Genomic DNA, 23,972 nt, shown 5'->3' with positions numbered 1-23,972 from the left:
TAGCTCAGTGATAGAGCACTTGCCTAGCATGCATGAGTCCCTGAGTCCAATCCCCAGGATCACAAAAAAACAAACTGAACCAAACAAAACAACCCCCACACCCACATCCCTGTATTAGTACCCAATCATCTTTGAAATTAAAGTTTAACAAGAATAGTCTCTGATTAAAAATTATTATACTAGTAAAATATGCATATAAAGTACATCATTAACAAAATTAAAAGGCAAGGGAGAGAGTAGAAGAAACTAATTGCAAAATACATATCTGATAAATGACTTGTATCCAGAATATACAAATAGCTCGAACACCTTGGAAATAATAAGATGAACAATCCAATCACAAAATGAAAATATTTGAATAGATATTTCATGAAAAAAAAAGATATGAGAATAGCTAACAAGCTCAAGGAAAGATGCTCAACATTATTTGTTATTACCAAAATGCAAATTACAACCACAATGAGATACCATTTCATACCCACTAGAATGGCTATAATAAAAAAAGATAATAAAAATGTTAATAAGGATGTGAAGAAATGGGAACCCTCATATACTGCTGTTGGGGATGTAAAAAGGCATAACCACTCTGGAAAACATTTTGACAGGTCTCTTAGAAATTAAACAATTCAACATGTAATCTAATAACTCTCATAGGTTCTACCATGAAAATGAAAATATATGGCCATACAAAGACTTGCACATTGATGTTATTTATCATTATCAAAAAACATGGGATACAATAAACAAATTTGAAATGACCTAAATTTCCACCTATTGGTGACTTGTTATAGCCATATGGCAAAATACTATTTGGTAATAATAAGGGGGATATGTGCTATAATATTAGTGAAATCTCAAGCATTATGCTAAATGAAAGAAGCCTGATATAAGAGACCACATATTGTATGATAATATTTACTCAAAATATCCAACATAAATTCAGAAAGTAGATGAATGGTTCTGGGCTTGAAAGACAGAAAAGGAGGTAATACTATAGATTCCTTTCTTTTTTTTTTTTTAATTTTTTTTTAATATTTATTTTTCAGTTTTCGGCGGACACAACATCTTTGTTTGTATGTGGTGCTGAGGATCGAACCCAGGCCGCACGCATGCCAGGCGAGCGCGCTACCGCTTGAGCCACATCCCCAGCCCCTAGATTCCTTTCTTGATGTAGAAAATATTCTACAGTGAAGGAGTCTTAATAGAAAGTAGGCATTCTTTGGGGGGCAGGTGATAAGAAGTTCTAAACTTTTTGGTGTGTGTGATAGCTATACAAGTTGTTAAGTTTCCAAAATGTCATTGAATTGTACTCATGAGATGGGTGAATTGCATGATATATAAAATTTGCCTTGGGGAACCGGGCGCGGTGGTGCATGCCTGCAATCCCCGTTGCTCTGGAGGCAGAGGCAAGAGGATTGCGAGTTCAAAGCCAGCCTCGGCAACTGTGAGGCACTAAGTAACTCAGTGAGACCCTAACTCTAAATAAAATACAAAATAGGGTTGGTTCAGTGGTCGAGTGCCCCTGAGTTCAATCACCGGTAACCCCCTCCCCCGAAAAAAATATGCCTTGGTATAATTCCCTCTCCTTACCTCTCACTTCCCCCTACACACATACACACCTGTCTTGCATTTTGAACCAGAAAAATTAAGATAAGGGAGAATTTCATATGATACCCCAAAGTTTGTCCCTTATTCTCCCTTATATTGCTCTTCTTTTTAATTGGAGAAGTAATCTAAAATACTAGGTGTCTAATTTCTTGGTTTTTACTTATACCCCTGCCCACTTGGACATCACTAAAAATTTTTCTTTTCATATATATTTTACTGTATTTAGTTGATGCTAAAAGAAAAATCTGAATTATTGATACTGATAAGTGAATTCTAGGATTTAAGTTAATAAAGGTAAATGAAAATGATACATGATTGCCAGATCAATGTGTAAAAACATGTATGCGTGTAGATTCCTTTCTTGATGTAGAAAATATTCTTTTTAAATCAAAAATAGGTGAAATAATAATATTATGAGTATTATTTTTAACAGATAACATTCATCTTTAAAGGAAAAATAAGCTGTCTAAAAAGTTAGATAATTTAAATACTGTGATTGGAAGGAACTTATAAAGCATGTAATATTAAATTTGATTGAGAAGGTTTTAATTCATAAGCAAAATGTTGGCATCTCAAAAAGAGAAGGTCATGCAATTTCCCTTCTCTCTTCCTTTCCCTCCCACCTCTCGTCCCTGTTTATGGAAGGAGACCCTCATCATTATACAAAATTACATATAAAAGGAGGTGAAGGGAAAGGGGGGGGGAAACCAAGGGAGAGAAATGAAGTACAGTAGATGGGGTAGAGAGAGAAGATGGGAGGGGAGGGAAGGGGAGGGGGGATAGTAGAGGATAGGAAAGAGCAGAATACAACAGACACTAGTATGGCAGTATGTAAAAACGTGGATGTGTAACCGATGTGATTCTGCAATCTGTATACGGGGGAAAAATTGGAGTTCATAACCCACTTGAATCAAATGTATGAAATATGATATGTCAAGAGCTATGTAATGTTTTGAACAACTAATAAAAAAGAGAAGGTCATATTTTGAAATGTTATTCTGTAAAAGGGTAAGGGAAGACTTAGTAAGGAGAGAAATAAAGACATTAACATTAATTCATGACCTTTAAAAAAAAAGTATAGTTGGCCATTCAGGTAGATGAGTAGTTCATATCACAATTCAGAAGAACTGTTGATAGAAATGACAGAGAACTGAATAGGTAAAAGATAACTGTCAAGAGCAGATATATAAAACACGTGTATCATGGCTTTGGGTAGAGAATAAAAAGTGTCAAGGAAAAATGATTTTACCTGGCAAGTTTCATAAAAGAAGAACCCAAAAATAACCTAATTCCTAATTCAAGAACATTTTCAGTTTGAAGCAGGTTGGGGATATTCTAATAAAATATTTTAACATTTATCTGCTGTTGTCCAGCTATTTCATTCTTATAAATTGAGAGAATAGTATAGATTTAATGTTTTGTGTCTGGATCATACCCTGGGCAGAGGGAACCCAGAGAGACAGATCAGTGATGTATTAACCCAAAGCAGTTAATGGCTGTGTAGTCAAGGCAAATAATGGTGAAGGAAGGAAGTCAGAGGTTAGTGCACTGATGGAAAGCTCCAAAGACAGAAGCAAGGGCCTAAGAAACAAGGTTGCACACTGAGGGATTAGGCACAGACAGGACAGTTACACACAGCGGGGATGATAACAAATGTTTTATGTTGTAAACTGTTTCATGATGTGACAGCAGTCTACCAGGTTAAGGCACTAAGCAAAGCCTAGAAACCAGAATTCTATTTGCTATACCTCTATGCATAAGAGGCCTCCTACCTGGTCATTTTGGCTCTAAGACTATTTATAGATGGTATCTCTTATTTGCTTTTCATTGGAATGATTGTTAGTCTGGCTTCGCTGTGCTATAGGTCACTATTTTGCATTGTTTGCACACAGCCTGCTTATCTAGAGGGTTGCTGATATTTTTATGAATGTACCTAAGGGACTTCTGAACATATGGCTCTTACACCATGAAATCTATTTCTGTTTCAGTCTGGACAGTTCTAGACGGTGCAGTCTTGCTACATGGTCTGAGAAATGGCTGTAGGAAACAACACTCAACGAAGTTATTCCATCATCCCATGTTTTATATTTGTTGAGGTATGTTTATTTTTTTAAATTTATGGTAAATTGTAATGATAGCAGATTTTATGCTGAGAGCTTAGATTGTTTTATACAGTTGTTTAATCTTAGGATTGATAGTTAAATTTTGGTAAATATTGGAAAATACTTATGTAAAATGTTTCTTAAATAGGAAGACAGAAAATAGGAAGGCCTTTAAACTTTATATTTGGGTACAGAATAATTATTTATTTTCAATTGTGATTTGAATGTATTAACTATGAAAGAGAATGCAGCATTTTAATTAAATTCTTTTTTAAAATTCAGTAACCTTTTTCAGAATTCAATAAGCAAGGAATTTTACTGATGTTGTTATTTTATGGTATTTTTGCCCTGGGGCCCAAATAAAAAAAAAAACATAAAGTTGCCCATTTCCACTAGGTACTTTTCTTTGGTGAGGTGTTGGGAACTTATATAATGTATGGTTTCTTTTAGTCATGAATTACTTTGTTGGGTTGCTCCAGTTGTGTGCCAGAAAACAGTTTCTCCAGCATCCTTTTGGGAATTTTAGGAAATTTGGAATCACGATTTAAATTAAATAAAAATCTGTTTACCTGCTTCTCTCAGAATAAGATGTTGATTTGCCAAAGATACTGCTTTTGTCTTCTCAAGAAGATAAGGACTTAAGGGATTGTTTTTCATCCTAAAGATCAAGTTTAAAATATGACAGTAAAAAGAGCTGAAGAGTCAGTGCCTGATCTTCCTGTTGGCATAGTCGCCATTCCAAGGGTCAGCTCTGGCATATTCTACCATAGGCATCTTTTTGACCTAATGTCGGAGGAACCTTCATGTTGATATATGTTATTATCTATGTGAAAACAGACACTTGGGCTATACTACCACTTAGTTAGCAAAAATGTACTTTCAGTGTATGGATTTTTTTTAATACACAGCTTATGAATCATTTTGATAAATTTTTTTAATTTAAAGTCAATTTCACCTTGAAATAAATGCATCTGTGTCTATGTATTGAGATAATTTTGAGCACTCTGAATTTGGGACAAATGTGTGTGTCTGGCTATTGTTGAGTTCACCTTATGGATATTGGTTGGCAGTTTAATAGTACTTGGGGATTTATTCTCTGTTGATTTTCATGAACCTGTTTGTTTTACAGAATCAGGAAAAGGTAGAGAAGGTTGGGACAGAGATTCTAACTGACATAAGTCAAGGGACAGACAGACTCAGTCTAAGCTAAACCTCTGAGAAGATAAGGAAAGACATCAACTCAGAACAATAAACATGACTTTCTGTATAGTCTGCCCTAAATGGGCTGCACAGGGCCAAACCAATCAGACAATAGCTCCATGTTATGCATACTGTGGATTCTGGTTACTGTTGTTCTTGTGATGAAGGAAAAGGAATTCTTATTGTTGCTGCTCATGCAGAAAGTATAGAAGGGATAGCACTACCTTTGGAACTGCTTTCTTCTTTGTCGTAAGAAAAATAAAATGTTAAAGTAAGCTGGGAGAAATTGGGGAATAAGTCGTTTGTCATCATCTTTATCCTCCCTCCAGGGCTTTTATCTTAGATTTTTCTCAAAAATCAAACAGAAACCAAGTCTCTGAGTAAGAGATTTAATTTATTGCTAGAATCTGTAGTCTCTGAAGGTTTTCAGCTCTCTAATGCGTGAATGATGAACTTGGCTGGTAGAGCAGCAGCTAGAGAGATAAATTAGTCCTCCTGTAGCTCACCTGGATACAAACATAATTCTAAAAGACAGCGAGGGGAGAGATAGTTTATTCTTTTTCTTGCTAGATTGTTCTTATTTTGTATGGAACTTCGAGATCTATCATGACTTCTCTCACAAACCAGCAGGAAAAAGAAAGAGGAAGTGAAGTAGAATAGGAAGAAAAATGGAGAGGATGGAGGTGAATCTCAAAGTGGCCCTATGATTCCCATGCATTTTTAATCTAATGCTTAGTTCCATCCATCATTCCAGGTATTATAATGATGGCATTAGAAAACTTGGCCAAAAACAACTTGGTTAAAATGTCAGTAGGATCAATAGATATCTTTTCAACTGTTGTTTTTTTTTTAATTATAAAAGAATTTAAACATGGAAAATAAAACAGACATCTTTAAGACCAAAGCTTAAAATTTTGCCATATTTGCTTCAAGTATTTTTTCAAGGAAAACAAAATTTTGCAGATATGCTAAAGCCCTGCTGTCCTGGATCCAGAAGGGCCTACATATGTGAAGCTAGAAGCTTCCTTTCCCTACATGATTCCCATGCATGTTTTGTGTTTTTCTTACTATGTTCATATTTATACATAACATTTTAGGGAAATTTTACATAAATGATACCTTCTGAAAACTAACTTTTGCAGCTTGCCTTTTCATTCAGCATTATACAGATTTATTTGACAGATCATTCACTTTTTAAAAATATTTTTTAAAATATTTATTTTTTATTTGTAGTTAGACACAATACCTTTATTTTGTTTATTTATATGTTGTGCCGAGGATCGAACCCAGGGCCTCTCATGCTAGGTGAGCGCTCTACCGCTGAGCCACAACCCCAGCCCAGATCATCATTTTAAACATGGCATTTTATTCTAAGTATGCAAGTATACTTCACTAAGGGACAATTTGATTCATTTGTTTGCTTAATTTATTTTTTTTACTCTTAACAATTTTTTTGAAAGTATCCTTATTTCTAGTTTTGTGTGCATTTATATAAGAGCTTCCTTGGATTGACACTTGCAGTAGAATTGCTAGGGGATCAGAACATGTTTGTTCTAGATGTTTGTTGCTACAGTATAGGATATTTGTATGTGAATTTTCTTGAAGAAACTTCTAAAAGCTCTATTTGTAGTTTTATGAGTGTGTCTGTATATTTTGTAGAATTTTTCACATGATTGCATTATCTACAAATAATAGACTTTTTCTTTTTTAGTTGTTATGCCTTTAATTTTTATTGCTTTGTTAAGACTGCCTGTGTAATGTTGGATAGTGGTAACATAGAAAACATATTTCTCTTGTTACTGACTTTAAAGGGAATACCTCAGGTGTTTCATTATTAAATTATGAATAAGCATGGTGTTTTTTTCCTATTCCCTGCCTTTTAGATTAGATCACTTCATTTGTTTTAATCCCATTCCCCCCTTATTGGCTATAAATGATAGATTACATTTCAAATATTTTTAAAATTATTCTTCAATTTTAAATATATATTTGGCTTAAAAATGAGATTCATCAATTGTTCTGTCATTCTCTTGAACAATTAATGAGTTTTCTTATGTTACTTTAAATGCTTGTATTTTGTTGTTGTTGTTGTTGTTGTTATTTTTGGTACACCCAGGGGTGTAACCACTGTGCTACATCTCCAGACCTTTTTATTTTTTATTTTGAGACAGTATTGCAATAAGTTGCATAGAACCTCGCTACATTGCTAAGGCTGGCCTTGAATTTGCAATCCTCCTGTCTTAGCCTCCCAAGCCTCTGGGATTACAGGTGCACCACTACATCTAGCAATTGTGTGTCATTCTTGATTTTAAGTCAAGTAAAATAATAGCAAATTTTTCACTGTCTTTTTCAATGAGGGTTTCTTTACACTTATCCCATGTTTATTTTCTTGATTGCTATTGCTTCTTTTATTCCTTTCCTCTTTCAATTTCCAATTGAAGTTTATCCTTTGGTAGTTTTTTCAACAAAGGTCCTGTAGATAATAAACATTCTTAACATTTACCTGACGTTGTCTTTATATTGTAATTAATCCGAAATGGTAATCTACCTTGACATTGAATTCTAGATAAAGAAATTTATTTTTCTATCTCGTAGCTTTAAAATTATTTTATTATTATTATTACAAAATTATCCACTTTTTCTTTTCAGTTGCTTTTCATTTTTTTTCTCTTTTCCTTTGGTGTTCTGCATTTTCTAACTGTGAATTTATACTGGCCGTGACCTGTTTTACTTCTCAACTGAGAAGTCATATTTGTCACTAGTCCTATAACAACCTGTCAGCTATCAGCTCTTCAGACAGTATCCCTATTCTTTTTACTATAACATTTATTTGATATATCTTGTATCTTCTGATTGTTTCTATATTCCCTGTCTCTTTACTCGTCTTGTTCAATTTCCAGAAGTTCTACACGTATTTTAAAAACCTGTCTATTTTATAATGTTTGTTCATGTGCTTATGTTTTTGTACCTTATATATCTTCAATTATTTTAAATTTTTAAAAATCTTTCAGACAGTTTTTTTATGTTCTGAAATTATTGTACTCTGGTCCTCCTGTTGCATCTCCCGTCTCAAGCTTATAGTGGATTGTTGCCTTATTTATTTTTGTGGTTTTTCTAAAACTAATTTTTGGTAGAACTTACTTCTAAAGGATTTATGTGGGACTTTAGGTTTGGAGAACATCACTTTGAAATGATTTCCGATAACGTTTCCCTTGGGCTTATGCCATATATTCAGAATCCCGATTTGCACAATCCCAAAGTATACTTAGTCAAAATTCACCTGTCTTGTGGTCTTCCTATGCTAGCAGGTGGATTTACATAAACATTTTTCCTTAGAAGTGAAAAGCAAGTTTTCAGGAATCTTGGATTGTATGCAGGAGTCTCAGTTCTGACTCAAGTCCCTATGTCCTATTCTCAGCAGCATTAAATCCCAAGCTCTAGTACTGAGATTGACATGTACCCCTTTCTCTACCCCCACCTAGGTGTACTGCAGCATCAGTTTATTCAGTGACCACTCTTGATTTTGGGGTACCCTTTTGTGAATTAGAAGGAAAGCTAACCATTGCTGATATTTGCAGTGGAATGTTGTCAATTCATTTTTTTTGTTCTATAAATGTATTCATTCATTCATTCATTCAGTGAAAACTTAGTATCTATTTATTGTTACAAGGCATATGTGTTTTGCCCTTTCTGGATACTTCACATAGTAACTATGTTCTGTAACTTGGATTTCACTAAATTCTCTGTAGAGCTAAAATCGTTGGGCCATGCCTTAAATATGTGTGGGGGATACAGGCCTGGAATGAGAGAGACATATTGCCTAGAGTGGAGTACTGATATGCATTTTCTTGGTGATTTTAATTATATGAACATAGGGTTTGGATTTGAGGATGTATTATTTATTTGTGGTAGTTGATAAGAATAGTTGCCAACCAGGCTCTAAAATTCAAAGTTGCTGATGAATTATGAGTCTGCCTGGACCCGCCCAGAAGGCTGAATTAGATGATAGAGACGCTGCCTGATGAAGCATCATGAAGCAAAGAAAGTCTCAGGGTGTCAAAACATCAGGATCAGTCTTGCCCCAGGTACTCCTGGAAAGGTGCCAAAATGAGCCCTTAATGTCACTGGAGAGAGAACAAAGTTTGCAGATTATAAGAGCATGTGTTGAAGGTAATGGTATGAAAAGGGATGAACAGTGGGAGGACAGCAGAGTGGATGAAATATGATATGTAATGGACAAAGCAGCTTTGGAAGCCAAGCCCTTAAATGTTAGACATGCAGAAAAATCTCTCCTTTGTACATCTCTGGGTATCAGCTGACCTTTAAATGTCCCTTGCTGTCCTGGCCAGAGCCTTTTAGGCTGAAAGCTTTTGACAATAGAATAATGGCCATAAAGGATAGAACATAAACTTGTATTACTAATAGGAGGGAAATTCAGAATCACTAAATTTCCACCACGGTCCACAATAGTGCTTCTGACCAATAATTTTTAGTTTTTCCCTGCTCTGATGAAATTAGAACAAGTAAAAAATATAGCAAATGCTAAACTAGACAAAATCTAGAGAAGTAGTGGGAAAAAGGAAAAGGAAAAAATGAGCCTTTACATGAACATGAGACGATCTACCCTCTCATCCTCATTTTTTGGTCAGGATAAAAGTGCTTACAACAAATTAAGTAAAAAAAAAAATGAAAATAGTGATAAAAATATCAAATAGTCTGTGTTTTTCATCCTTAGTCCCTTTTTCTATTTTTCCCATCCTGTGCCTTCCCTGCCTCATCCTCTCTCTAATTCTCTCTTCCTGTTTTCTTCCTTTCTTCCCTTTCATTTCTGTAGTATTTCTCATATTTGAATATCCTACAAAAAGTATTCTTCTGACACACGCTCAAGTTGGTGGCTGAAACCTCTGAAAAACAAGATTGTGAGCTGTTTGAGGTCTCCCACGCTCCCCCACAACCAGTACCAGATGTATTTTTCCAAAATGCTTCACACTACCTGTCTCTTTTGACAGATTTTCCCAGATAACAGTAGGTTCCTCTTAGGATGATTTTTCTGTCTTCTCTATAAAATCATGAATAGCTTACACAGCTAAATCTCTTTCAAATATATTTGTGCTAAGAGCAAAACTCTAAATGGAGCTTAGCTTCCTCAGCAGACAGTATTAAGTGCCAGGAATTTGGACATAATGAATGCAATAGTGGCTTGATGTGTACAGATGTGACAGTTTTATCATTTTGATAGTTTCTTCTACTTGCAATTTTTGTTGTCTGTTTTTGACAATTTACTTTTCTCAGGGTGAACTTACCCGGCTATAAATCACAAGCCTGAAGATAGATAATATCATCAAATTCCAGAACTTGATGATTCTGAGTGTGTTCCTCTAGGGCTAGTAGTGAAGGAATTCTACATCATCACTTTTGGGCTCTGAATGCCATTTCTCTGCTTCTTGTTTCGTGTGACTCAGGTTTTGAAAGAAGAATGTCTCTTGGCCTTGCATTCCTCTCTTTGCTTGCAGGTGCTTAGATTCAGCATCATTGGCTTCTTTGTTTCTGGGAGCTGGATTGCAACTCTCTTAGATTTTTATATTTAACTCACACTGTCATCTTTAATTTTTTCAAAACTCTGCTGGTTCCTGCTAAAGGAGAAAGCATCAATATACACTGTATATACTGGAGAGGAAAGAGAAAACAAGTTGATGTAAAGTGTTTCATGTTGAGTTCTGGCTCTGTCATTTGCTGCCAGAATAATTTGGGTATTTCTTTGACCTCAGTTCCTTCATCTGTGAAATGGAAAGAAATGCAATTTCCTCATGGGCACCTTTGAGAAATAATAAGGTAATGTACCTGAATATTCTTGCCATGTAGTTAAGTGCTTAATATTAACATGAAAGTAATTTTAAGAGAATGGCTCCTACACCACAAAGATGAAAGTGTAACTGGAATGTCAAAACCCTTACCCCGAGAGGAGGACTCTAGCAAGTTTAATCCCCAGATATGTGACGTTTCTGGGCTTGAATATTTTACAATATATACTGAAGTGTGTTGGGTTAGGATTCAAACAAAGCAATGAAACAGTCATGGGCCTGTTAAAGTGCAAAGACAAATATTAATTAAAAAGTCATTTTTTTCATTAAAGTATCATTTAACTAGTATGTATAATCCTGAACAATATTGATATTCAGGTATCTATTTTTTTTCATAGAATCTAAATGCCAGTGTTAATTTTAAAAATGAGATCTTTTCCTGTCTTTAGATTCTCTTCCCAGTGAGTGAGACTGCCTCTGTTCTTCAGCATTGAGTCTAAGTTAGATGTTTTGGGATCAAGATTTCCGTTAAAATAAATGATTACAAAGGGAAAAGAAGACAGGAATAAAAAAAATGGAGCTGGCCCTCGAGATCAAGAACTCAGGAGATGAGAAAACGGGGTTGTGAGAGAATCAGGTGTTTAGAGCCCAAGAGAAGGATGTGGAGTTGGTCTAGAGAAGCCATCACACCTGGCTTTCTAAGATTCTCCCACTAAACCTCCTTCCTGTTTTCCATAATGGTCTGTCCTCATGCTCCAACTTCCTTTCCAAAATAATAAAGACCCAATCGGAATCTGGGGGGAAATATAAATCTCTAGTAAGTATGAGAAAATAATGAACAACCTCAGTATCAATCCAGAAAATGTCACTGATAGGTGCTACAAAATACCGGGGGTGGATTTTGAATGGGGAAGGGATGAGTTCAGAATGAGAGCTCTTTTGCTCTTGTCAATATTTTAATGAAACAAATGCCTGAATGTATCTCAAAATGTAAGCCATCTGTAGTTCAGATTTTCATATAACCAAATAATGGTATTCTATCACTAAAGACACCATATTTGACATTTTAAAATGGAGGACTTAAGAACATCACTAGAGTAATATTGACCTTATGTGATAGAAATTTTGTTTTTAAAATTTCAGATGAAAAAACTGAAATACAGAGAAGTTAATAAAGATACTCAAGCCAATACAGCCAATAGATGTTTGAATTGGGATTTTGATTTAACATAAATGCAAATCTCATGCTTCTCCCACTATGTACAAGTAGGCTTCATTATTGGTCTCAAAGTCATGTTGAAGAGATGAACTTTCTACACTGGAGAACTAGTATGGAGTAAGGACATCCTTACTCTTATGTTCAGAGGCCAGAATTTAGACATATGAAAATATCAAAATGAGAACCTTCTTCTCTATAATCTACTTTCTTTTAAGAATTTAAAGAATATTTTTTCATATTTTAATTCAGATAAATCTCAAATAACGAGAAATCTTTGAGAAATAATGTTTTGTTTGCTGGAGTAGGTTAACTGATATAAATCAGAAATACTTTTGCTTTCTATAATTGTTGTCAAATAATATTCTTATAAAAATATGTTTTGAGTGATCTCAAGTTCACTCTGTATCACAGAAAATAACATAATCATCACTCAAGTACCACAACCTAGGTATATAAATTGTACTGTTTTGACATCATTGGTTCATATTTAGATAAAATAATAATAAAACATAATTTACAAGCATGAAGCTCCCGTGTACTCTCCTTTGTAGGATTTATTCTCTTCTTTGCCTCTCTACAGGTGACCACAGAGCTGAATTTGATCACATAGTTTTCTAAGATTTAAACAATTTTCTAAAATTGTTCATTTTGTGCCTTAACACATTCAAAATACTGAAAGAAATTACATTTCTGTTTTAAATGTTAAGATATTTGAATACAGGCTGTGGTTGGACGCTACATAAATGTATAGGAGTTTGAATCAAGTATATAGATTGACCCAGTCTATATCTTATGAGTTGGTATTTTAAAATAACCTCTGCATAAATCTAAGAGTATGTGATGGGTTCTGCAGTAATAATAGACTCTGTCTAAATCTCAGTGGCTTCACACAACACAATCCAATTTTTTACACTGCAAGTCCCATGTATGTCAATGACAGAACTCTTTTTATTACAGTCTCTCAGGGACCATCCTGTTGGAGTCTCCATCTCAACATGTTTCCATGGTCACTTTGTTAAAGATAAGAAAATGTGATGATTCACAGCACAGACTTTTAAATCTTTATATTTAATTAATATAAGTCACTTCCACTTACATTTCATTACCCAAAGACACAAAATGTGGCCTTTTTCCATTTCAGAAGGAGTAGCAAGTTACATACTACAAATACATTGAAGGGAGAGTGATTCTTCACAGCCCAAGTGAACACTACAGTATCTTCATGATTTTTCTTCCTACTAAAAAGTCCCAAATCATCCAGATAAGAAAAGGTTTTACTTGGCTAGTTCATAGAGATGTTTGCAAGTGTTTGTTGAGTTTTTTAAATATACTAAATGATTTATATAGCCAATAGAACTGATAGAAAGATCTCCTTTGATACTGTGAGTTTAAGCAATGATCAGTTTGCTATGTGACAGGAGACTCTAACTCTACAAGAGAGACTGGACTGAGAGGACATTGACATTTCATTATGACTCCAAGTCATGTTGTTCCAAAGATGGCAGCCTGACTAAGGAACATATATACTCAAGTGGAATTTCCCAAATTCTACCCTAGAATGCTTTCTTCAATCTACCACATACTTTATGTCATTCTCTGGACTACCTTGTTCCTGGGCTGTATATCATCTAGTAACATGCTCCCTCTTAGTTTTCCTGAGAATTAACATTATTTAAACCAAGCATTCTTCATAATTTTGGGATGGATACATCAATATTTTGGTCCTCAAAGAATTTTACATTCTTCTTCCATGGGGCATAAGTCCAGATAGCCACACCAAGATACTGACAGACTCTGAACTTAGATACGTTATATTTTTCAGGGACATAATAGACAGCGTCTTGTCTCTTGAATCATATTATTTTGTTCATGTTGAAGATGAATCCATTATTTGCTTTGTGCTGCATTTTTTCTTTCATAGAATTCATCCTTTTATAAAAATGATATGAACCAGTCTAGGTGATCATGGATATGGTGATCATTGGTATTTATGGCTTGTATTTCTTTTACATCTTAGTTCCAAATTCCATGGAATTTCTAAGCCAGTGCAATAGTGGTATTTATTTTTAAAAAACCTAATGTATCTCATAGCCTATAAAAATAGACTTTAGAGGAATGCTCACTTTAAGAGAAGGATGTATAAATTGCAATCTGTGGATAGTGGTTTGACAGTGTGCAGTGAAATTTTGGAAACTTTATATTCTCCTTCAATCCCAAAGTATACTCCTAATAAGTCTAAATTATAGAAATAATCATGAATATGGAAAATTCTGCTATAAGATTAATTTATCATAAAATTGTTTATACTGAGTGACGCAGGGATACAGCGCTGCAGTTTCTGCCAGCCGTGCAAGCACCGTACTCAGGGCTGAATTCTGGGTTCGAGACGGGGGAAGGAAGCGGTCCATCTCGGTTCTCCACACCAGTCAGACCACAGAGGAGGCCAGCAGCCACCATGTTGGAAAGCTGACGTCACCATCCCTGTTTTCGACTGACCGCAGCTCATTCAGCCATAGAACAGGTACTTTCAGGCTGCGGTTCGCCTGCGGCTTGCAGACAGATTGCTAGGGTTCAGTGCCTGGGTGCTTCTTAGAACCTGATCTTATCAGAGCGAACACCGAGCGCGGGGCGGCCGAGTTCCGGCTCCCGGAACCGTCCTGGAACCGCCCTGGCCCAGGGCTGTGGAGCCTGCGGAGGCTGCTTCTTGGACCCTGCTCCTATCAGAGCATACACCAAGCACTAAGCGGCCGAATTCCGGCTCCCGGAACTGAGCCCGCGGGGACTGCTTCTTGGAGCTTACACTTATAGGAGCTTACACCGAGCACGGAGAGGCCGAGTTCCGGCTCCCGGAACTTCCCTGGCCCGGGGCTAGGAGCCCGCGGAAACTGCTTCTCGGTCCGGGTCCTGCTGAGGGCCGGTCAGGACTCACCCGTTGCTTTGGTTGCCCAGCAAGGGGAACGAAATGCTGCCATTCGCATAGGATACCAACATGGCAGAGATCTGATGTCATCAGAAAGCGGCGGAGGATAGAACTTCATCAATACCAGCGGCGACATAAACAGTTAGTCTCCTGGTAGCGGGGGTGAGGCACAGACACCCGAGTCTCCTCAATTTGTCGTCGAGCCAGAGGGGAGGAGACGGGCCACCGCCAGCGCCCGGAGCAGGCCCAGCGGCTTGCCAGCGTGGTGAACGCGTGACCCCAATTGGAGAGGGGGCGGAGCGGAGCCACCACCCGCACCCGCAAGGTGGGCAGACCTGCGACCCAGTGGTACATGGGCGTGGTAGGAGGGGCAGGGCAGAGCCGCCGTTCGCGCTTGCAAGGTAAACAGACCTGTCACAGCCTGGCGGGTCAGGCCCAGTGGCCTGCCAGTGTGGTACACACGTCACCCCAACTCGAGTAGGGGCAGAGCAGATCCTTCTCCCACGCCCGGATCAGGCCCTGCCGGTGTGGTGGTCACGTGACCCCAATTGGAGTGGGGGCGGAGCAAAACCGCCACCCGTGCCCGCAGGGTGAGCAGACCTGTGACCAACCTGCAGATCAGGCCCAGGGGTCCACAGGCGTGGTAGGAGGGGCAGGGCAGATCCGCCACCCGCGCCTCCAAGGTAGGCAGACCTGCACCAGACCGGCGGATCAGGCCCAGGAGCCTGCCGGCGTGGTACACACACCACCCTAATTGGAGTAGGGGCAGAGCAGAGCCTCCACCCGTGCCTGAAAGGTGGGCAGATCTGCGACCGACCAGCGGGACAGGCCCAGTGGCCTGCCGGTACGACAGACACGTCACCCCATTTGGAGTAGGGGCAGAGTAGAGCCGCCGCCCGCGCCTGTAGGGTAGGCAAACCTGCAACCGACCGGCGGATCAGGCCCGGTGGCCTGCCGGCATGGTACACTCGTCACCCCAATTGGAGTAGGGGCAGAACAGAGCCGCCGCCAGCGCCCAGAACAGGCCCAGTGACCTCTCGGCGTGGTAGCCACGACACCCCAATTGGAATAAGGAGAGAGCAGAGCCGCCGCCCGCGCCTGCAGGAAAGATACACAAGCAGTATGAAAAGACAAGGAAAGAAAGGACCACAAGCAATGCTGGTCAACGCAACTTTAGAAGAGGTAACAGCTGCAGCAGATGGAATATCAGATAAAGAATTCAGGATATATGTGCTTCAGATGATCTGGAGTATCAAGGAAGACATTAAACAGCAAAATCAGACAATGAAAGATCACTTCGACAATGAATTACGCAAACAAATCCAGGAAGCAAAGGATCAACTATACAGGGAGATAGAGGTTATAAAAAACAAGCAATCAGAAATCCTAGAAATGCAGGAAGCAATAAACCAACTTAAAAACTCAATGGAGAATACTACCAACAGAGTAGAACACTTAGAAGATAGAACATCAGACAATGAAGACAAAGTATTTCAACTGGAAAAGAACATAGACAGCTCAGCAAGACTGTTAAGAAACCATGAGCAGAACATCCAAGAAATATGGGATAACATTAAGAGACCAAACTTAAGAGTCATTGGGATACAGGAAGGTACAGAGCTCCAAACCAAAGGAATGAGCAGTCTATTCAATGAAATAATACGAGAAAACTTCCCAGACTTGAAGAATGAGACAGAATCCCAAATCCTAGAAGCCTACAGGACGCCGAATGTGCAAAATCATAAGAGATCCACACCTAGACACATTATAATGAAGATGCCCAACATACAGAATAAGGAGAGAATTTTAAAAGCTACAAGAGAAAGGAAGCAGATCACATTTAGGGGTAAGCCAATCAGGATAACAGCTGATCTTTCAACACAGACTCTGAAAGCTAGAAGATCCTGGAATAACATATTTCAAACACTGAAAGAAAATGGCCAACCAAGAATTGTGTATCCAGCGAAATTAAGCTTCAGGATGGAAGATGAAATTAAAACCTTCCACGATAAACAAAAGTTTAAAGAATTCGCAGCTAGAAAACCATCTCTTCAAAACATCCTCGCCAAAGCATTACAGGAAGAGGAAATGGAAAATAACAATGAAAACCAACAGTGGGAGGTAGGACAGTAAAGGGGGGGAAAATAATCAAAGAGGAAAACAAACCATGTTTAGTAACATAAATAAACAAATATGGCTGGAAGAACAACCCATATCTCAATAATAACCCTAAATGTTAATGGCTTAAACTCACCAATTAAGAGACACAGGCTAGTAGAATGGATCACAAAACAAGACCCAACAATATGCTGCCTACAGGAGATGCATTTGATAGGAAAAGACATACATAGGCTGAAGGTGAAAGGTTGGGAAAAATCATATCACTCGTATGGACTTCGGAAACAAGCAGGAGTGTCCATACTCATATCAAATAAAATAGATTTCAAGCCAAAGTTAATCAAAAGGGATAAAGAGGGACACTACATACTGCTTAAGGGAACCATACACCAACAAGACATAACAATCATAAATATTTATGCCCCAAACAATGGTGCAGCTATGTTCGTCAAACAAACTCTTCTCAAGTTCAAGAGTCTAATAGACCACCATACCCTAATCATGGGAGACTTCAACACACCTCTCTCGCCACTGGACAGATCTTCCAAACAAAAGTTGAATAAGGAAACTATAGAACTCAATAACACTATTAATAACCTAGACCTAATTGACATATATAGAGTATACCACCCAACATCAAGCAGTTACACTTTTTTCTCAGCAGCACATGGATCCTTCTCATAAATAGATCATATATTATGTCACAGGGCAACTCTTAGACAATATAAAGGAGTAGAGATAATACCATGCATCTTATCTGATCATAATGGAATGGAACTGAAAATCAACGATAAAAGAAGGAAGGAAAAAGCATACATCACTTGGAGAATGAACAATAGTTTACTGAATGATCAATGGGTTATAGAAGACATCAAGGAGGAAATTAAAAAATTCTTAGAGATTAATGAAAACACAGACACAACATATCGGAATCTATGGGACACATTGAAAGCAGTTCTAAGAGGAAAATTCATTGCTTGGAGTTCATTCCTTAAAAAAAGAAAAAACCAACAAATAAATGATCTCATACTTCATCTCAAAATCCTAGAAAAAGAAGAGCAAAACAACAGCAAAAGAAGTAGAAGGCAAGAAATAATTAAAATCAGAGCTGAAATTAATGAAATCGAAACAAAAGAAACAATTGAAAAAATTGACAAAACTAAAAGTTGGTTCTTTGAAAAAATAAACAAAATCGACAGACCCTTAGTGATGCTAGCGAAGAGAAGAAGAGAGAGAACTCAAATTACTCGCATACGGGATGAAAAAGGCAATATCACAACAGACACTTCAGAAATACAGAAGATAATCAAAAACTATTTTGAATCCTTATACTCCAATAAATTAGAAGATAGTGAAGGCATAGATAAATTTCTTAAGTCATATGATCTGCCCAGATTGAGTCAGGAGGATATAGACAACCTAAACAGACCAATATCAATTGAGGAAATAGAAGAAACCATAAAAAGACTACCAACTAAGAAAAGCCCAGGACCGGATGGGTATACAGCAGAATTTTACAAAACCTTTAAAGAACAACTAATACCAATACTTTTCAAGCTACTTCGGGAAATGGAAAAGGAGGGAGAACTTCCAAATTCATTCTATGAGGCCAACATCACCCTGATACCTAAACCAGACAAAGACACTTCAAAGAAAGAAAACTACAGACCAATATCTCTAATGAACCTAGATGCAAAAATCCTCAATAAAATTCTGGCGAATCGGATACAAAAACATATCAAAAAAATTGTACACCATGATCAAGTAGGATTCATCCCTGGGATGCAAGGCTGGTTCAATATACGGAAATCAATAAATGTTATTCACCACATCAATAGACTTAAAAATAAGAACCATATGATCATCTGGATAGATGTGGAAAAAGCATTCGACAAAGTACAGCATCCCTTTATGTTCAAAACTCTAGAAAAACTAGGGATAACAGGAACATACCTCAACATTGTAAAAGCAATCTATGCTAAGCCTCAGGCTAGCATCATTCTGAATGGAGAAAAATTGAAGGCATTCCCTCTAAAATCTGGAACAAGACAGGGATGCCCTCTCTCTCCACTTCTGTTCAACATAGTTCTCGAAACACTGGCCAGAGCAATTAGACAGACGAAAGAAATTAAAGGCATCAAAATAGGAAAAGAAGAACTTAAATTATCACTATTTGCAGATGATATGATTCTATACCTAGCAGACCCAAAAGGCTCTACAAAGAAACTATTAGAGCTAATAAATGAATTCAGCAAAGTGGCAGGATATAAAATCAACACGCATAAATCAAAGGCATTCCTGTATATCAGCGACAAATCTTCTGAAATGGAAATGAGGACAACCACTCCATTCACAATATCTTCAAAAAAAATAAAATACTTGGGAATCAACCTAACAAAAGAGGTGAAAGACTTATACAATGAAAACTACAGAACCCTAAAGAGAGAAATAGAAGAAGATCTTAGAAGATGGAAAAATATACCCTGTTCATGGATAGGCAGAACTAACATCATCAAAATGGCGATATTACCAAAAGTTCTCTATAGGTTTAATGCAATGCCAATCAAAATCCCAACGGCATTTCTTGTAGAAATAGAGAAAGCAATCATGAAATTCATATGGAAAAACAAAAGACCCAGAATAGCAAAAACAATGCTAAGCAGGAAGTGTGAATCAGGTGGTATAGCGATACCAGACTTCAAACTATACTACAGAGCAATAGTAACAAAAACAGCATGGTACTGGTACCAAAACAGGCGGGTGGACCAATGGTACAGAATAGAGGACACAGAAACCAATCCACAAAACTACAACTATCTTATATTTGATAAAGGGGCTAAAAGCATGCAATGGAGGAAGGATAGCATCTTCAACAAATGGTGCTGGGAAAACTGGAAATCCATATGCAACAAAATGAAACTGAATCCCTTTCTCTCGCCATGCACAAAAGTTAATTCAAAATGGATCAAGGAGCTTGATATCAAATCAGAGACGCGCCGTCTGATAGAATAAAAAGTTGGCTACGGTCTACAGTCGGTGGGGTCGGGCTCCAAATTCCTCAATAGGACACCCATAGCACAAAATTTAATAACTAGAATCAACAAATGGGACTTACTCAAACTAAAAAGTTTTTTCTCAGCAAAAGAAACAATAAGAGAGATAAATAGGGAGCCTACACCCTGGGAACAAATCTTTACTCCTCACACTTCAGATAGAGCCCTAATATCCAGAGTATACAAAGAACTCAAAAAATTAGACAATTGCCGCAGTCTGGCTGGGCACAAATGCCGCAGTCTGGCTGGGCACACAATCACGAGCCACCACACAGCTTGTAGATTCAAACAGCAACTCTTTATTCCCGAACTCACACCAGCCGTCTACAATCACGTTCTGGGGAAATCCACGTTCTCTTCCCAAATCCACCTTCTCTGCCCAAATCCACTTCCACTGGGCTTCTATCTCCAAAGTATACTGTCTAAATCCCGTGAGAACTCAAGGGGAACTCAGGCAGCAGGATACGCCCTATTCCCAGCAGGAATAATCTTAAACCTTAAACCTGGAACCTAAACTGGGAACGCCCTAAACAAGATTATCTTAAAACCGGGAACACCCTAATCTGCCTTGGTCCTTGAGCAAGGTCACTTACATTCAATGTCACTGCAACATGTCAGCAACATGGGGTACGCTGGCAAGGAAATTGTCATACCTACTTGGCTAATGGCTCCCAGCATCTCCCCCCTTCTGATTAATTAAACAACAAGCAATGTGGCTTAAGGACCGTGCCTGGTAGGTTGTCCAATTCAACATATGGTTCTTACCCGTCATCGGAAAACTGACCTTTAGGCGTCAGCCTCCTGTCTTAGGTTGATACCACTGCAATTGAATCATACCCGTCACTGACTACCGGTCCAGCATACAGCCATACTTGTGGATAGGTCTATGCACCAGTGGGGGGGTGAGGTTCTTTGCCTCACCTCTGTTGGCCCCCAAATTTGGCCTTGGTGCCAGTGGGGGAGTGAGGTTAATGTGGCTTATGGACCGTGCCTGGTAGGTTGTCCAATTCAACATATGGTTCTTACCCGTCATCGGAAAACTGACCTTTAGGCGTCAGCCTCCTGTCTTAGGTTGATACCACTGCAATTGGATCATACCCGTCACTGACTACCGGTCCAGCATAAGCCATTGGCCCCCAAATTTTAGACCATCACTAGCAGAAGGGAGGAGGATACAGAAATGCCACGACACCAAGCCAATTGACGGCTCCTTGGGAAAAATTGCATCACTGGTGACACCATCAGCAAAGATATGTCAGCACTACCACAATTAACATGGGGTGCGCTGGCAAGGAAATAAAAATTGCATCACTAGTGACACCATCAGCAAAGATATGCCAGCATTACCACAATTCGCTGCACCAAACGATAATTACATAGTCCAGGCAAGTTCTGCAAGCAGTTCAAAGCAGAGGAATCTATCAATATGTCCATTTCCTCCCAAAATCCGTTTCCTCCCAAAGTAAGTTGACTCTTTGATTGAGCATTACTTGTTGAGTTCTTCACCCGCACTGGGATGGAGATAGGAATTCTGGCAATGATGCTAAAGAGACATTATCCTGAAAATTATTAAATATAATGAAAAGGAAAGGTGAAAGTAAACAAACAGATCTGTTAACCTACTTTAAAAACAATCCTTAACAGCCTTTTACCTAATTTAAACTAGTAAACAAACAGATCTGTTAACCACCTTTAAAAACAATCCTTAACAGCTGTTTACCTAATTTTAATTAAACCATTTAAATCACGTGAATAAAAAAAAATAATAATTCGGATCCATTTTTTCATGAGCGCTCCTCATATAAGAAATATGGACATACATACATACAGACATAACAACACAAAACACAAGAGTGTACACAAACGTACAACACATAAGAAAATAGTAAAGGCCTTGTAGCTTTACCTAGGTGAAATCTCCATTGCAATGTTTAAAAACTCCACAGTCAAAAAATAAAACTGATCAGAAAAACATTAACCTAGGTTTGTATGAGCTCAAAAAATAAAAATAGAACCTTATGATGTGGAAAAATGCAATAATAAAATAGCTATTGAAAAAAGCATCCTGGTTAATCACTGTCGCAGATGTAAGAATGGCCAAGCTGGAGTTCTGGATATCAACTGTTATGGATTTGAGTCAAATCATCTTCTTTTCGATCTGTAGAAACTGTTTTAGTTAATCTCTCTGGAATCCAAATGGGCTGCTGTTCTCCCTGTGGAAAAACACAAACAGACCCCCGACTCCAGACAATCACTGGGTCAGGACCTTTCCATTGTCCTGTTAGAATATCTTTCCAAAGTACTTTAGGCTTATGTACATTTTTTGGATACATATGCCTTTCCGCAGCACTAAGTCCTGATGAATCCAAATTTAAAAAGTTTAGAGTAAAAAGGGTTATTTTAAGATTAACTTTGGGGGATATATACCCCTTTCCAATTCCCTCTTTTTGCTTTAATAAGTATATGTCTGTATCTAATAGTTGTCTTAGCTTTTTGCATTTTCTATCTGTGTAATACCTTACTTGACATTTTCAACCATTTTTTATCTTGTTTCTATCTTCTAGTTTTTTTTCCTGAGGTTTGTATTTTTACCCTTAGTTGCTTATTTTCCTCCTAGTTTTTTTTCCCTATTTTGTGGGTTTAAAATTCTTGTCTTCCTACATTTTTTTTTATCTTTCTACATCTTCTTTATCTTTTTCTTTTTAACTTTCTATACTTCTGTCTTTAAAGTTTTACTATAATTGAAACCTAACTGAAAATTTTTCTACTCTTTGTATATAAATTACACATGATAGAATCTTAACACTTAGTAACCTTGTTTTAGCAAAGACACAGACCAAAGCAATATTAAACATTTTTCCATTTACCAATTTATGAAAACACACATAATGTTTAAATATATTACCTTATGGAACTTAATAAGTAAAGAGTGGTTGCTGTTTCAACATTTTAGCTTTGTAAATTAATCAGAACTTTGTAGAAACCAAGATCTTAGACAAGTGTAGCAAACAGAACTAGCCATCTCTTTCTTGTTGAAGAAAAATCCTTCTACAGGATACCATGGTGGTCCCATGGATGTACTTAATAACTCATCTTTCAAAGGCCATGTGCTACATTTTTGTATTGTATCAACATATGCCCTAACTGTTGTTGGTCTTACTGGGGTGTCTCCTTCCTCTAACAATTTCTCTTCCTCAGAGGCGAACAACTTCAAACCTTGAGTCAACCATTTTCCCCAGTTTGCCTGAGAAAGTTCTAGGAACAGGCAACTTGAAATAAAAACAAAATAAATCAAAACAATAACACATTGTTTTTTGAATTGGTGGCCCATTCTTTCTCTCTTCCTCAAGGGTGAGAAATTTCACTTACCTCTAAGCTTCAGAAGTCCCCCGTACGAGCCGCCAAATGCCGCAGTCTGGCTGGGCACAAATGCCGCAGTCTGGCTGGGCACACAATCACGAGCCACCACACAGCTTGTAGATTCAAACAGCAACTCTTTATTCCCGAACTCACACCAGCCGTCTACAATCACGTTCTGGGGAAATCCACGTTCTCTTCCCAAATCCACCTTCTCTGCCCAAATCCACTTCCACTGGGCTTCTATCTCCAAAGTATACTGTCTAAATCCCGTGAGAACTCAAGGGGAACTCAGGCAGCAGGATACGCCCTATTCCCAGCAGGAATAATCTTAAACCTTAAACCTGGAACCTAAACTGGGAACGCCCTAAACAAGATTATCTTAAAACCGGGAACACCCTAATCTGCCTTGGTCCTTGAGCAAGGTCACTTACATTCAATGTCACTGCAACATGTCAGCAACATGGGGTACGCTGGCAAGGAAATTGTCATACCTACTTGGCTAATGGCTCCCAGCAGACAATAAGAGAACAAATAACCCAATCAACAAATGGGCCAAGGACCTGAACAGACACTTCTCAGAGGAGGACATAC

At 37.8% G+C, this 23,972-nt stretch overlaps 1 protein-coding gene across 2 annotated transcripts in view; it reads left to right on the top strand.

Annotated features, from left to right (window-relative positions):
- Positions 1-23,972, top strand: part of Plppr1 (phospholipid phosphatase related 1) — a 313,126-nt gene that overhangs the window by 154,222 nt on the left and 134,932 nt on the right. The window contains exon 2 of one of the 2 annotated variants that reach the window (XM_046457212.2): positions 3,597-3,704. In XM_046457212.2, coding sequence (XP_046313168.1) covers positions 3,642-3,704 — 63 coding nt within the window. In that variant the 5' untranslated portion in view covers positions 3,597-3,641. Of the gene's footprint in view, positions 1-3,463; positions 3,705-23,972 lie in introns of those variants that run through there. The other variant, XM_058578072.1, reaches the window with a different exon arrangement.

This window comes from Marmota monax, unplaced genomic scaffold, assembly GCF_021218885.2.
Source record: "Marmota monax isolate L192 unplaced genomic scaffold, Marmota_monax_Labrador192_F-V1.1 WCK01_AAM20220418_F8-fsc00069, whole genome shotgun sequence".
NCBI lineage: Eukaryota > Metazoa > Chordata > Mammalia > Rodentia > Sciuridae > Marmota > Marmota monax.
The sequence above is the reverse complement of the archived record's forward strand: the minus strand, read 5'-3'. Positions and strand labels throughout refer to the sequence as shown.